This window comes from Aotus nancymaae, unplaced genomic scaffold (genome assembly GCF_030222135.1).
Source record: "Aotus nancymaae isolate 86718 unplaced genomic scaffold, 86718_ANA_hifiasm-v0.15.2.pri h1tg000010l, whole genome shotgun sequence".
Classification (NCBI taxonomy): domain Eukaryota; kingdom Metazoa; phylum Chordata; class Mammalia; order Primates; family Aotidae; genus Aotus; species Aotus nancymaae.
This window is the reverse complement of record NW_026988421.1, coordinates 4,154,824-4,171,102: the sequence shown is the minus strand read 5'-3', so window position 1 is coordinate 4,171,102 and position 16,279 is coordinate 4,154,824. Positions and strand designations below refer to the sequence as shown.

Below are 16,279 nucleotides of genomic sequence, written 5' to 3'. Positions count from 1 at the left end.
GGTTCACTCCTTCTTCTAGCTTTGTTTTCAAGTGAGGTGAAGCTCACTTTTAGTTTCAGTTGGAAGCTGTGCACTGGATTCATTTGGGAGCAGGTTGGCAGGTAGAACAGTAGAAATAAATCTTGAAGACCTACAAGCATTAGAATGGGAGAGTAATGGATGGAGCCACTCCTACCTTCTGATTTGCAGGAAGTTTCTTTACTGGAATGAGCCAGCGCCACTGAGGGAGCAGTCATCTGGGGCCCTGGGATCTGCGATGCAGCAGAGTTCCATTATCCTGTTTATTTTTGCTATAAATACACTCAACATTACACAAATTCATTAAAAGATAAGCATGATCTGTCCTGTTGGGAAGCTTCTAATGGAAAGTAGGGGATAGCTGATGATTCCTCTGGATGGGCGTTTGTTTGCAAGATGTTGCTTTCCAGAAAATACTTAACTAGATTACATAGTTCATGGACTCAATATAAATTCTTCTAGTTTTCCTGACCTTTGTGATTTTAATTACTATCTTAAAATATACTGATTTCCTTTTCTTGTTCATCTAGAAATGATCGTTAAAAACAAACAGTCTGGGCATGGTGGCTCACGCCTATAATCCCAGCGCTTTGAGAGACCCAGGTGGGTGGATTACTTGATGTCAGTTTGAGACCAGCCTTGCCAACATGGTGAAACTTCATCTCTCACAAGAAAAAGAAAAAAAAAGCCAGGTATGGTGGCGTGTGCCTGTAATCCCAGCTACTTGGGAGGCTGAGGCAGGAGAATCACTTGAATCTGGGAGATGGAGGTGGCAGTGAGCCAAAATCATGCCACTGCACTCCAGCCTGGGCAGTAGAGTGAGACTCCATCTCAAAAACAAACAAACAAAAAACAAATGAAAGGTTTAAGACCTTCTTTGAACCTGACTGCCTTCCTTTCTTTGGAGAGCTAATTTTTCTGAGGTCAAAAGAATGGTGCTGGAAGCAGACTGCTTGGGATCAGATCCTAGCTCTGGCACTGGCTGACCTGAGGCAAGGCCTCCTCTGTGTGGTGCCTTTCTTGGTTAAGTGGGGGTAATAATTGTGGTTGTGGCATAAGACTGAGGTTAAATGACTAAGTTTATGCAAGTACTACTGAATGCTATTTAAGTTTGCAGTCATTCAGTGGATTTTGGCTAAATCATGCATTCAGTAAATATTTACCATGTGCCTGCAAAATACTTGCCATGTGCTTGGCTGTGGGTACAATATGGTACGAAGTAGATATGGAGGAATGGCGAATAAGTAGGCACCCACAAGACAGAGCTGGGAATGGTAGAAGGGAGAAAGGACTACCAAGGGAGGCTTCCTGGAAGAAGCAGCTTTTTAAAATAGGTGCTTTGAAGAGAATAGGTATGAGTTAATGAGATGAAGAGGGGGTAGGCAGGAGAGTAGCATCAGTCTATCTGAGGGCCCTGAGGTGCAAGAGTGCACAGCCACTGAAGTTCAGTCTGGATGAGTGGAGGTGAGGCTGGGAGCTGAGCTGGGTCATCCCAAGCTGTCTGGAGGAATTTGGACATAATGCTCAGAGCAGTTGGTAGTGATTGGAAGTTTCAGAGTGGATGGTTATTGAAGGGTTCAGAGCTACATCAGATTTTGTTGCAGGAAGAGTTCGTGGGCACTGGTTTGAAGAATGGGAAGGAGGAAGGAGAGGAGGCAGATGATGGGGAGGCATGGCAGCCATGCAGGGGAGGTGTTGGGGCCTGAATGGGGTTGGTGGTGGTGAGGGTGGTGGTGGGGAGGAGCTGGTGGGTTTGAGAATATTGGGAGGATAAGGAGGGTCATGTCCTGACTGATTGGTTATAGGGGAGGGGAGGGAGGTGTCCAGGGCTGGATGCAGGGGCTGCTGGTCTCCAGTGGTCTTGGAGAAGGATGAACTCGGGGTACAGTTGTTCCCCAGCACTGGGGACAGGGTGCAGCACCGTGCCTGTGGTAGTTGGTAGGAAATGCTTGCTGCAGGAAGCCCTCAACAGGCAGGGCCATGGGTGGTCTCTGAACCTTGCAAGTGGACCTGCCAAGACAGCTGTCAGGTGGCTGGAACACAGTTTATGCTGTTGGGAGTGAGCATGAAGATGGGTACTCATGCTCAATGATGGGTACTCCCTCATTGGGAGGGAAGAAGAAGCCTCCAGAGATGACCTGGGTGGGAGGATTTAGAAAGTGAAGAGAAGCTGAGGAGCTGGAGCCCTGAGGAACAGCTGCACCAAGGACTGAAACGGAGGAGACCTGGGGAGCGGAGGTCCAGGGAGGACACTGAGCCCGAGGAGGGGGTGGCTGGGAAGGAAAAGAAGGAAGAGTGTCAGTGCCAGGATGCCCTCGGCTCTGTGGGGCACGTGTCAGTGGTGAGGTGGATTGGGGCTTGTGTGGGCAGTGTCGGCCCAGAGACTTGGCTGTAAAAAGACGAGAGAGCTCTCAGTAAGAAGCTGGAGAGGGTGTTAGTGATCAACAGCTATGTCACAAGTCACACTCACACCTAGGAGCTGAAAACATTTTTTATCCTAGTTCTTGTGTGGCTTAGCTGGGCCCGCAGCTCAGGCCCTCTGAAGTGCTGCATTTAAGGTGTCCGCCGAGGACAGAGTCATTTCAGGGTCTCACTGGAGGAGAATCGGCTTCTAAGCTCACAGGGTGGTGTTGGCAGGATTCAGTTTCTTGGTGGCTGTTGGCAGAGGGCACCTGCATTTCCTTGCCACATAGGCCTCTCCATAGGGGGCAGCTCACTTAGGGCTGGTTTTGTCACAGTAGGTGAGTGAGAGGCAGGGGTGAGGTGTGGAGAGAGAGAGAGAGAGAGAGAGAGAGAGAGGAGAGAGAGAGAGAGAGAGAGAGAGAGAAGCGAGAGTATATATAAGGCAGAAGTCAGAGTCCTTTTGTGACCTGATCATGGAAATGACATCCCGTCACTGGCGGTATTTTATTGGCTAGAAGTGAGTCACTAGGTCCAGCCCCTACTCAATGGGATCTTTTAATGGATTTTCTTTAGGAAATGAACAGAGTGAGTCAAACACTCTTTACTTTAATCTGGACATGCTTGCTGTGCATCTGGGTCTGCTGCCTCTTTTCCAGTCCTGGGAAACACGTGTTCACAAATCCACTTGAATGCAGATGCACGGACTCTATGGCTGGCGGTTTGTTTTTTGTTGGCTGAGAGCAGTTTCTCCCAAGTTTCTGGCGCTTTGCTGACGCAGACAGCTCAGTGTTGGAGTGGGCAAGAGTAGGGGCTTGGGCACATCTCTTCCATGAATCTCATGATCACCGCAGTGCTTTATTGAGCATAACAAGTTGGAGTGCTCAGGTGTGGCTTGTGGCGTTCGCTTGCTGGTGAATGTTGATCTGATAGGCAGAGACACCGTGGACTCTTATTTTAAATAGCTTTATTGAGCAATTACACACCATGCAATGTATCCCATTTACAGTGTATAATTCAATGGTTTTTGACGTATTACATTAATTTTGTAAATTTATGGGTAAAATATATATATATATATATATATATATATATATATATATATATATAAAACGTAGAATTTTTCCTTTTAACGCTCTTAAAATGCACCTTTCATTGGTATTAAGTACATCTTCAGTGTTGTGCTACTCATTCTCTGTTTCCAAGACTTTCACCATCCCAGACAGAAACGTTGTACCCATTAAAAGCTAACTCTCTGCTGGGCGTAGTGGCTCATGCCTGTCATCCTAGCACTTTGGGAGACCGAGGCGGGTAGATCACTTGAGGTCAGGAGTTCGAGACCAGCCTGGCCAATATGGTGAAACCCCATCTCCACTAAAAATACAAAAATTAGCTGGGTGTGGTGGCAGGCACCTGTAATCCCAGCTACTCTGGAGGATGAGGCAGGAGAATCGCTTGAACCCAGAAGGCAGAGGTTTCAGTGAGCTGGGATTGCACCACTGCACTCCAGTCTGGGCGACAGAGCGAGACTCCATCTAAAAAAAAAGCTAACTTTCCATTTCTTGTCCCCTCAGCCTCCATTAATTTCTAATCTATTAGAATTTTTATCTCTGAATTTGACACCCTAGCAGCCACGTACGAACGGAATTGCACGGTGTTTGTCCTTGAGTGCCTGGCTTATTTCACAGAGCATAGTGTCTTCAGCACATGTCAGCACTTCCTTGCTCTGAAGACTGTTCCACTGTATGCATATCCTACATTTTGTTTAATCTCTTCATCTCTCGATGGACACTTGGGACTTGGTTTCTTCCCAGCGTTTGACCATTGTGAATAACGTGTCCTCTCTTTGCTGGAGGAAGTGCATTAGCACTCACCTCGTGGTCACAGCTCACTTCTTGGGTCAGATGCTCATTGTGAAGCAGATCAATGTGGCAAGAATGTAGGTCCGATCCTGTCCCTCATCCCTGGCCCATGACTGGGGACAGATGCAGCCTTCTTGGCTTGGCCAGAGCTGAGACAAAGGACTGGTACCTGGAGGCTGGGCGGCAGCGTGCCCTGTGCCCTCCTTCCTGCTGTTCTTTGCCTCAGTCTATGTGTGCAGAAATGGGGTTGTCGTTAGCCCCACTTCACAGGGTTGATACGGGACGATGTGAGGAAATAACAGGTTCATGGTGTTTCTGGTCTTTCCCGGGGCAGAATGAATTTCACTCTACCATGATGATGGTGGCGCTGGTGATGTTGTGGTTGACGATGGTGGTGGTTGGTGGTATTACTGCTGGTGATGATGGTGGTGGTGGTAAAATTGCTGGTGATGATTGTGTTGGTAGCATCGATGTTGCTGGCGAGAGTGGTGAAGGTGGTAGTACTGTCCAGCCAGGCCTTTTGAGGGCATCTGGCTGAACCTCTTTCTTACTTGGGGTGGGGTCGGGGTCGTTGCACTGGAGCAGGGCCCTCAGAATGCCTCAGGCCACAGATGGAGAGGGATGGTTCCCCATGTGGAGTTGCAGGGTGAGGTATGCTGAACTAGAGGCACAGCTTCCCAAGAATTCTTACCTCTCGGAGCCTGTGATGCGGGTACCCAGCTGTGCAGCGGCCGTCACGCCTGGATCCCAGGCTTTCCCTCCCTGGAATCATTCTGAGCTGCTCTGGCCCTTTGGGCTCGATTTTCCATCTCCTCCCTCAAAGGGAACCTTGACCCCTCTGCCTGTCCTGAGGTTGGAGGGCAGTGTGCTGGGCCTGGCCCAGGTCAGTGCTGGGGTTGCGTGGGAAGGCAGGTCTGGAGCTGGTTGTCCACCTGGGTCCACCCCTGGCCCTGTTCCCTTTATAACTGAGCTTTTGCCTTTGCTCCGGGTCCCTGACCACCCTTCCAGACCCCTGGCCTCCCCTTTGTGGGAGTGGTGCAGGTCCTGCTGGGGGGAGGTGCACCCTGCCCTTGCTCCCTGCCTGGCACCTTAGGTTCCCCTCTGCACTTTGCTGATCCATCTCCATTGATCTCCGAAGGTGTTTACTGAAGGTGACCTCGGCCCTGAGGACATGGGGTTAACACACCAGGTCCTGCTCTCCTGCAGCCCTGTCTCGGTGGGGAGTGGGGAGCAGCCGGATGTTCCCTACGCTGTCTAGTGCCTTTGGGGATTCTAAGAAGGCACCCCTTGGGTGGACATACCCCTTGGCAAGTGCAACCCGGGCAGGATTTCGGCTTCCACATGTCCCTTCAGCCCTGAGCCTTTGGCAGTGAACAAACCTACCAGCTGTACATGGCAGTCCTAAGTGGGTAGGTGCATGAGGGTTGGTCCTATGATGAGACCCATTCTTGTGAAACCCCTTTGCCCAGGGCATCAATACATCCCCTGTTTAATTTCAGAGCAGCAAGGGCAGAGCTCGGACACGGATGGATCTCTCTGTGATGAGAGCATCGGGTGTTGAATGTCCTTTCTGTGCTATAACTATAAATTCATGTTAGACAGCAAAATGTAGGCGTTTGACTGATGCAGGAAGGATCTGGAGGGGAAAAGCATTACTCAAGGATATTTCACCTAAAAAGGACTTTGCGACAAGGTTTGCTTGTGACAGTCCTTGTATGATATTGGGTGATATTTTGTGTGACTTTTGTTTTGACATGTCTCTGGCTGGTTTTATAAGGGCTATTCAGGGAGCACCAAAGAGAGTGGCCAGAGAGGCAAAGCCGAGTCTGGCTGTCGGTGGGAGGGTTGTGCTTTTTTAAAGTGTGGAGCTGGCTGTTATGCAGCATGCAGTTTTGTGGCTAGGGACAGAAGCTGGGTCAGAAAAATCAGCCTCCCAAAGCTGGTTTCTCCCACCTTCCAGATCTGTGGCTTTAAGCAACCATCGAACGTCTTCGCTAAGCCTCATTTTTTTTTCTTTTGTGAAATGGGAATGAATAGTAATCCCTCTCTTGTAAAGGTTTTGTGATAATGAAATTAGCTAAATTACATAGTCTATGAGAAGCAGTCAGTGGCTGTTCCATGGTAAGGGGCTAATAGCTCTCATTACAGCTTTTCTTAGTTGTGTTATTATTGGCCAGGCGCGGTGGCTCACGCCTGTAATCCTAGCACTTTGGGAGGCCGAGACGGGTGGATCACAAGGTCAAGAGATCGAGACCATTCTGGTCAACATGGTGAAACCCCGTCTCTACCAAAAATAAAAAAAATTAGCTTGGTGTGGTGGCGCATGCCTGTAGGGGCGCACACCCATAGTGCTAGCTTCTCGGGAGGCTGAGGCAGGAGAATCGCTTCAAGCTGGAAGGCTGAGGTTGCAGTAAGCCGAGATCGCACCACTGCACCCCAGCCTGGGTGACAGAGCAAGACTCTGTCTCCAAAAAAAAAAAAAAAGTTGTGTTATTATTTGGAGAGCTGGTTCCTAATTCGAGTTTGCCACAGCTTATCTGTATCAGTCTTGCCTCCTCTTTAGGTGGCAGTGGTTACCTGGGATCTTGGGTGGTAAATATTTGCTTGTGGGTCTGGATTGACTGGATGATTGGAGGTCTGGTCTGTGCTCACCTAGCTTAGCCTAGCCGTGACATGGAAAGGCTCTCTCCTCTAGACTGGGGTTCCATTCATGGGATTAATGGAATTGTTATTTCATCCTGTCTCAAGGGCTTTCTGGAAAAAGGGCAGTGGGGCCATTGACACTGCCCAGAATTGTCATTGTCCCTTTGAAGCAAAGGGGAATTGGTTGCAGAGAGAGGGACTCTGCAGCTTTTGTTGTGGGTGCAGCAGGACAGTTACCCTTTGTTTGGGATGTGCTGGCAGTGCTGTTCTCAGAGCAAGACCACATGATGCCTGGAGGCTGGGCGGTGGCGTGCCCTCTTCTTCCTGCTTTTTGCCTCAGAGTGTTTGTGTGCAGAAATGGGGTTGCTGTTAGCTCCACTTCACAGGGTTGATAAGGGGTGATGTGAGAAAGTGCATAAAGTGTTCACTGGAGGACAGAATGAAGTTTAACTCTACTACGATGATGATGGTGCTGGTGATAGCAGTGGTGCAGGTGATGCTGGTGATGTTTTTGTTGATGATGGTGGTTGGCAGTATTGCTGTTGGCAGTGATGGTGGTGGCGGTAATATTGCTGGTGGTGATTGTGTTGGTAGTATTGATGTTGGTAGGGGTGGTGAAGGTGTTAGTATTGGTAGTAGTATTGGTAGTGGTGGTAGTATTGTTGGTAGTGTTTTTAGTATTGGTGGTGGTGGTGGTAGTACTGTTGGTAGTGTTTTTAGTATTGGTGGTGATAGTGGTAGTATTGTTGGTAGTATTGTTGGTAGTGTTAGTATTGTTGGTGATAGTGGTGGTGATACTATTGGTGGTAGTATTGGTGATAGTGGTGATGGTGCTAGTATTGTTTGTAGCATTGGTAGTGATGGTAGTATTGTTGATGGTGGTAATATTGTGTTGGTAGTGTTGGTGATAGTGGTAGTATTGTTGGTAGTATTGGTAGTGATGGTGGTGGTAGTATTGGTAGTATTGGTAGTGTTGGTAGTAGTGGTAGTATTGTTGGTAGTATTGTTGGTGATAGTGGTGATGGTGGTAGCATTTTTGTTGATAGTATTGCTGGTGGTAGTATTGTTGGTGATGGTGATGGTGGTAGTATTGTTGTTTGTAGTATTGGTGACAATGATAGTAGTGATAGTATTGTTGTTAGTATTAATGGTATTGAGGCAGGAGAATAGGGCCTGGAGGCAGGGAACCTAAGGACTTCCTAGAACTAAATCAAAAGAAACAAGTGTTTAGTGATGGTGGTGGTAGTATTGTTGTTGGTAGAAATACTACTACTGCTACTACTACTAAATCAAATGGAAACACTTACGCTATGACAGGAAATATCCTCTTCATTTACATAGAGTGTACACTGAATAAATGACTTGTAACTTTACTTCAGCCTCTTCATTTATATAGGATGTATACCAAGTAACCAGTGGAAAACCTCTAGATGATATTGAAACACCAGAAAATTCCGTAACCGGGGCACTTGAGCTGCTTGCTTGGGCCTGCTCTCACACTGTGGAGTGTGCTTTCATTTTCAGCAAATCTCTGCTTTTCTTGCTTCATTCTTTCCTTGCTTTGTTTGTGCATTTTGTTCAATTCTTCATTCAAACTGCCAAGAACCTGGACATCTTCCATTGGTAACAGTATTGTTGGTGATGGTGATGGTGATGGTAGTAGTATTGTTGTTGGTAATGTTTTTGGTAGTGCTGGTGGTGGTGGTGGTATTGTTGGTGATGGTGATGTTGGTACTGTTGGTAATATTGGTGATGGTGGTGGTGATAGTATTGTTGGTAGTATTGATGGTGGTGGTAGTATTGTTAGTGTTGGTGGTGGTGATGATGGTGGTGGTGGTAGTATTGTTATTGTTGGTGGTATTATTGGTGGTGGTAGCATTGTTTTTATTGATAGTATTGTTGGTGATGTGATGATGGTGGTAGTATTGTTGGTAGTGTTGCTAGTAATGGTGGTATTGGTGATGGTGGTAGTGTTGTTATTGTTGGTAGTATTATTTTGGTGGTAGTATTGTTCATGATGGTGGTGGTAAAGTATCATTGGTGATGGTGATGGTTGGTAGTATTGTTGCTGTGTTGGTGGTATAATTGTTATTGTTGGTGATGGTAGTGATAGTATTGTTTTTGTTGCTGGTAATGTTGGTGATGGTGGTGGTAGTATTTTTGTTGGTGATATTGTTGGTACTGGTGATGGTGGTGGTGGTAGTATTTTTGGTAGTGGTGGTGGTTGTATTTTGGTGATGTTGGTGATGAAGTATTGTTGGTGATGGTGGTGGTGTCAGTATTGTTGGTAGTATTTTTGGTAGTGTTTGGTGGTGGTATTGGTGATGGTGGTGGTATTGTTATTGTTGGTAGTATTGTTGGTAATGGTGGTGGTAGTATTGTTCTTGTTGGCTGTATTGTTGGTAGTATTATTGGTATTGGTGGTGGTAGTATTGGTAGTATTTTTTGGTAGTGTTGGTGGGAGTATTGTGGGTGATGGTGGTGGTGATAGTATTGCTAGTATTTTTGGTAGTTTTGCTGGGAGTATTGTTGGTGATGGTGGTGGTGGTAGTATTGGTAGTATTTTTGGTAGTGTTGGTGGGAGTACTGTTGGTGATGGTGGTAGTGATAGTATTGGTAGTCTTTTTGATAGTTTTGCTGGGAGTATTGTTGGTGATGGTGGTGGTGGTAGTATTGGTAATACTTTTGGTAGTGTTGGTGGGAGTATTGTTGGTGATGGTGGTAGTGATAGTATTGGTAGTATTTTTGATAGTTTTGCTGGGAGTATTGGTGATGGTGGTGGTGGTAGTATTGGTAGTATTTTTGGTAGTGTTGGTGGGAGTATTGTTAGTGATGGTGGTGGTGGTAGTATTGTTATTGGTAGTGATGGCAGTGGGGGTGGTAGTGGTGATAGTATTGTTGGTAGTAGTTTTGGTAGTGTTGGTGGTAGTAGTATTGGTGATGGTGGTAGTGGTAGTAGTATTGGAGGTGATGGCAGTGGAGGTGGTAGTGATGGTAGTATAGTAGTTTTGGTAGTATTGGTGGTAGTATTGGTGATAGTGGTGGTGGTGTTATCAGTGGTGATGGCAGTGGAGGTGGTAGTGGTGGTAGTGTTGTCGGTAGTATTTTTGGTAGTGTTTGTGGTAGTATTGGTATTGCTGGTGGTGGTAGTGTTATTGGTGGTGATGGCAGTGGAGGTGGTGATGGCAGTGGAGGTGGCAGTGGTGGTAGTATTGGTAGTAGTTTTGGTAGTGTTGGTGGTAGTATTGTTGGTAATGGTGGTGGTGGTAGTGTTATTGGTGGTGATGGCAGTGGAGGTGGTAGGAGAGGTAGTATTGTTGGCAGTGGTGGTGGTATTGGTAGTTTTGGTAGTGGTGGTGGTGGTAGTATTGTTGGTAATGGTGGTGGTGGTAGTGTTATTGGTGGTGACGGCAGTGGAGGTGGTAGTAGTGGTAGTATTGTTGGCAGTGGTGGTGGTAGTAGTATTGGTAGTAGTTTTGGTAGTGTTGTTGGTGGTAGTGTTGGTGATGGTGGTGGTGGTAGTGTTATTGGTGGTGATGGCAGTGGAAGTGTTAGTAGTGGTAGTATTGTTGGCAGTGGTGGTGGTGGTATTGGTAGTTTTGGTAGTGTTGGTGGTGGTAGTATTGTTGGTAATGGTGGTGGTAGTATTGTTGGTGATGGTGGTGGTGGTAGTGTTATTGGTGGTGACGGCAGTGGAGGTGGTAGTAGTGGTAGTATTGTTGGCAGTGGTGGTGGTAGTATTGGTAGTAGTTTTGGTAGTGTTGGTGGTAGTGTTGGTGATGGTGGTGATGGTAGTGTTATTGGTGGTGATGGCAGTGGAGGTGGTAGTGGTGGTAGTATTGTTCATAGTATTTTTGGAAGTATTGGTGGTGGTAGTATTGTTGGTAATGGTGGTGGTGGTGGTAGTGTTATTGGTGGTGACGGCAGTGGAGGTGGTAGTGGTGGTAGTATTGTTGGCAGTGGTGGTGGTAGTAGTATTGATAGTAGTTTTGGTAGTATTGGTGGTGGCAGTATTGTTGGTGATGGTGGCGGTGGTAGCATTGGAAATATTTTTGGTACTATTGGTGGTAGTATTTGTGATGGTGATGTCAGTGCACTGTCATCAGCGGAGCTCCCATTTTTCAGCTGAATGTCTGTGGCGTAGGCCTCCTGGGAATGAGTATGAGTGGAGTATCCCTCATTTGTGGTTGAGATTTTTCCCAGGAGCTGTGTTGGTGGAGGAAGCCTTGCTCCATGTGTGTTGGGGTTGGAGGGTGTTGTGGCTGCTCAGTGGTCAACTTTGATGTTACCTGAAATATGTGACAGGTGAGTCAGGTGGAGCAACGGGGAACTGCAGGGAAATGAGTGTTTTCTGATGTCAGATCTGATGGTGCTTTAAAAGCTAAAAATGAAAGGAACGGAAAATGTGGAAAGATGTTTAGTACTTTGTACAGTATATATATATATTTTTTTTTTTTTTTTTTTTTTTTTTTTTTTGAGACGGAGTTTCGCTCTTGATGCCCAGGCTGGAGTGCAATGGCGCGATCTCGGCTCACCGCAACCTCCGCCTCCTGGGTTCAGGCAATTCTCCTGCCTCAGCCTCCTGAGTAGCTGGGATTACAGGCACGCGCCACCGTGCCCAGCTAATTTTTTTGTATTAGTAGAGACGGGGTTTCACCATGTCGACCAGGATGGTCTCGATCTCTTGACCTCGTGATCCACCCGCCTCGGCCTCCCAAAGTGCTGGGATTACAGGCTTGAGCCACCGCGCCCGGCCTGTACAGTATATTTTTGAAACTTCCGAGTAATCTCGTGTGTTGAGCGTCATGGTAGACACACTGTTGTGGGTGCTTTCTGGGCAAAGTCTCTCCTGCCTGCCCTTTATCCTCGTCTGCTTTTGTCCTGCTCAGCAGTACCGCCATAAGCAAGCAAACAGGCTTTTATAGCCTCTTGCTGAGTATTTCTCATCTCTTGCTAAGTATTTCTACTATGGTGCAAAAGCAATCTTATTATGTGTTGCTGTATTTTTATAGTCAATTGAAGTGACTATTAAAATACAACATTGCTCATCAGGCCCAGAGCAGCACTGCTGGAGAGGCCTGCCCTTGCAGATGAGGCAGCTGAGTCCTGGAAGAGAGGCCTTCTTGGGACTCACAGCCGATGCCAGGGGCCTGAGGTCTGGGCTGCTACGTAGGACCCCCCGTTGCCCCTTCAGAAGGACCCTGGGCTCTGTTGTTGCATCTTGTACTTTTTTTTTTTATTGAGATGGAGTCTTGTTCTGTCACCCAGGCTGGAGTGCAGTGTGTGATCTTGGCTCACTGCAACCTCTGCCTTCTGGGATCAAGTGAAATTCCTGAGTAACTGGGATTACAGGTGTGCGCCACCACACCTGACTAATTTTTGTATTTTTAGTAGAGATGGGGTTTCACCATGTTGGTCAGGCAGGTCTCGAACTTTTGACCTCGTGATCTGCCTGCCTTGGCCTCCCAAATTGCTGGGATTACAGGCATGAGCCACCATGCCCAGCAATCTTGTACTGTTTTTTCTATTTTCTTTATTGTAGTGAGCTATATGTAACCTAAAATTTCTCCTTTTAACCATTTTTAGGTGTACAGTTCAGTGGCACTAAACACATTCCCGTTGTTGGGCAGCCATCACCGCCGTCCATTGCCAGAACTCTTTTCTTCTTCCTGAAGACAGACTCTGTTCCTCTTAAACACCGACTCCCCATTCCCTCCTCCCCACTGCCCCGGCAGTCACTGTGCTATTTTCTGTCTCTGTGCGTTTGAGCACACTAAGAACTTCGTGTAAGTAGAATCACACAGTGGCTTATTTCACTTCGTATCATGTCCTCAAGGTTTATCCATGTTGTAGCATGTGTCAGAATTTCCTTTCTTAGGTATGAGTAATATTTCATTGTATGTACACACCACATTTTATCCATTCATCTGTTAATAGATGTTTGGGTTGTTTCTGCAGTTTGGCTATGGTGGATAATGCTGCTGTGAACACTGGTACAAGCATCTGTTCAAGTCCTTGCTTTCAGTTAGTTTGGTATTGCCTGATCATGTAGTAATTGTATATTTAACTTCTGAGGAACTGGCAAACTGCTTTCCTGGTGCACAAGGGTTTCCATTTCTTCAAATCCTTACCAACATTTGTTATTTATTTAAATAGCCATCCTAATCATCTCCAAATTTATCATAATTTTTGTTTTTCGTTTCTTTTTTTTTTAAAAAGATGGGGTTTCACCATATTGGTTGGGCTGGTCTCGAACTCTTGACCTCAGATGATCTGCCCACCTCAGCCTCCCAAAGTGCTGGGATTGCAGGCGTGAGCCACCGCGCCCGGCTCTTTTTGTGTGTGTGTGTGTTTTTTTTTTTTTTTTTTTTGAGATGGAGTCTTGCTCTGTCTCCCAGGCTGGAGTCAGTGGCATGATCTTGGCTCACTAAAGCCTCTGTCTCCTGGGTTTAGGTGATTCTCATGCCTCAGCCTTCCGAGTAGCTGGGATTACAGGCATGCACCATCATGCTTGGCTAATTTTTGTCCTTTTTGTAGAGACGGGGTTTCACCACGTTGTCCAGGCTGGTCTTGAACTCCTGGCCTCAAGTGATCTGCTCACCTTGGCCTCCAAAGTTCTGGGATTACAGGCATGAGCCACCCTGCCTGGCCCAGATTTATCATAATATTTCAACAAAGGCCTTTTCATTTTCATTTTGCATTGGACCCTGAACATTTTGTAGCCAGTCCTGCTGGGAACTGATGCAGCCTTGCTCCTGGGTGCTCTGTGGGGCCCCACCCATGTTCAAGGGTACAAGGGTTTGGCCAGGTGTCAGTTTACTAAGCTGCTAGGGAAGACAGAGGCTGGTGCTGTCTAGGGTTAAAGGCGGTCCCCAGAAGGCCCAAATCTGGGGCAGAGGAGCTCTTTGAGCAGTGAGCTGGCAGGCAGGGGGGCATGGCTTTCTTAGCTTTCAGAGTTATTTAGTGCTTTACCTAGAATCTGAATTCCTGTTGAGTGGTCAGGTTGCATAGGGGTTGTGAGCAGATCAGTGGTCCACTCTGTGAAGGGCAGCTCGCCCACACACATTTTGGGTGCTATCTAGGGAAGGAAAATTTATCAAGAAGTTAACTAAGAAGAGATTTGTGTCCTCCAGGAACTTACACTGCACACTAGCTGGCTCGAATAGTGGTGTTGAGGGTAGCCTTAGGTGAGACCTGTCCATATGCCTGTTGAAACAGATGACAGGCCAGGCGTGGTGGCTCATGCCTGTGATCCCAGCACTTTAGGAGGCCAAGGCGCGTGGATCATGAGGTCAGGAGTTCAAGACCAGCCTGGCCAAGATGGTGAAACCCCATCTCTACTAAAAATACAAAAATTAGCCAGGCATGGTGGTGGATGCCTATGATCCCAGCTACTGCGGGGGCTGAGGCAGATAACTGCTTGAACCCGAGAGGCAGGGGTTGCAGTGAGCTGCGATTCTGCCACTGACTCCAGCCTGGGCGACAGCGAGACTCCATCTCAAGAAAAAAACGAAACAGAGGACAAAGGCAGGCAGCCCAGGTCTGGTCAGGTCGGAAGCCTTGGCTCGCTCCTCCAAGGCTGTGCTGGGATGGACTCTCTGCCAGGCTCAGTTCCGTCTCCCCATATGGAAATGGCCGCCTCTCTGCAGCCAGTGCATCGGGACAGGCCCAAGCTGCCACTGCGCAGTTGTAGATCTCCTGCCCGGGAACAAGAGGGCTGTGTCTGGGCCGCCTGTGTCTTGGAAGAGCTCATCAGCAGTCAGCATCCGAGGCGTGCAAACACATCTCAACAGACTTCTCCCTCAAGAGCACTGTCCCATCGGGACTTCTGGAAGCCCGGGATTTCCCCAGCAGAAGGTCCTGCGTGTCCTGACCCCTAGGATCTGAGAGTGGCTTCAAACCTTCTTGTGCTAAGGGCTACAAGTATCTACCCTCTGCCAAGCTAGAAGTGACTGTACCAGGTCCTGGTGCAGCTGAGTGAGTGGGAGGAGAGGGGCTTAGGAGGGGAGGGCAGGAACAGGAACTGGGCGGGGCCGGTAGGAAGATGGCAAGACCCACAGGTCCTTGCTCCCTACCCACGTGCCTTTCTGGGAGAGAAAAACAGCTCCTCCGCTTGCCCTCTGGCCCTCCTAAAATGTAAGCTAATGTTTATTGTGCATATGCTAGGGTAGCCCCTGTCTGGGTGAGCCTTCATATGCATGAGCTGAGACACACCCCACCAGGGACTCCCTTTGCTGTCATTCCCCGTGCCCTCCTGTTTCATGGAGGGAGAAACTGAACTTCACACAGCTCGTGTTGCCTGCCCAGGGTACACAGAGCAGGGGTTTGGGGCTGAGTCGGTGTCTCTATTCCAGAGGCTGAGTGCTTGTCTCAGAGTGGCCAGGCTGATTTGCAGAGGTCCAAGGATTGTGCCCTGCGCAGTGGGGTGGCACCAGCCTTCCCAATGGGACTCTGTGGTGAGACAGTGGAAGTGAGGCTTCCTCGGGGAGGGGTCAGGAGGTGTTGAGGGGCCCCTTCTTATCAGGCATGACCCTCGGGGCACCTGTCTTGCTTTTCTGTCTCTGCACAGTGGGCAAGCGCCCAGACTGGGCGTTCTCCCCAGGGTGCCACAGGAGGCAAAGCGCTTTGTCACCTGGGAAGTCCCTACACTGGAGGGAAGGCGGGCTCTCGCTGGGCACACGCTGCACCTGACAGGGGGCCGCAGGGAAGGGGTCTCTGCCGGGGGTCCCTTCCAGCAGCCTGTGCCTGGCTCCGTCATTAACACCCGACAGGCGCTAGGCTTTATTATTTTTCTCACAGAGGGCTTGATTGGTTTTTAATCTTCAATTTTTTTTTATCAAAGCTAAATAATATAACAAGTACAGAGGAGGAATTTCAAGGAACTACAAAGAAACCAAATGTTCTTTGGCGAGTCCCCGGCATGTCTGCAGTTCCCTGCCTTCTCCCTCCTCGTTGCAGTGTGGACGGAGGTGTCACTCTTCAGGCTTGGGGACGGCACTGGGCTGCAGGCTCACCTGGAGATGCCTTTGCCATGTGTGACTTCTCCAAAAGCGCAGATGCCTCCCATTAAAGCTGAAGTTCCCATGGGCTGAAAACACATTCACAGAAAAGTTCATGATTTCTGGGGAGGGGCACTGCTGAGTATTCACATGTCAACAAAAGCCGTCGAACTCTGTAAAATATTTGAAGAGATTTATTCTGAGCCAAATATGAGTGACCGTGGCCCATGACGCAGCCCGCCTGAGGTCTTGAGAACATGTGCCCAGGGTGGTCAGGGTGCAGCTTGGTTTTATACATTTTAGAGAGGCAGGAGGCATCAGTCAAATACATGTGAGAAATATCATTGGTTTGGTCCA

The 16,279-nt window shown here is 48.0% G+C and overlaps 2 protein-coding genes across 4 annotated transcripts in view; both read left to right on the top strand.

Annotated features, from left to right (window-relative positions):
* The window catches only part of DOCK1 (dedicator of cytokinesis 1), a 543,465-nt gene that overhangs the window by 28,263 nt on the left and 498,923 nt on the right, over positions 1-16,279 (top strand). The window lies entirely within an intron of this gene.
* On the top strand, positions 6,681-13,180 carry LOC135273978 (uncharacterized). Its single transcript, XM_064373738.1, has 2 exons — positions 6,681-11,228; positions 12,510-13,180. The coding sequence occupies exon 1, from the start codon at positions 9,248-9,250 to the stop codon at positions 11,204-11,206; it is 1,959 nt and encodes a 652-aa protein (XP_064229808.1). The 5' UTR covers positions 6,681-9,247; the 3' UTR covers positions 11,207-11,228; positions 12,510-13,180.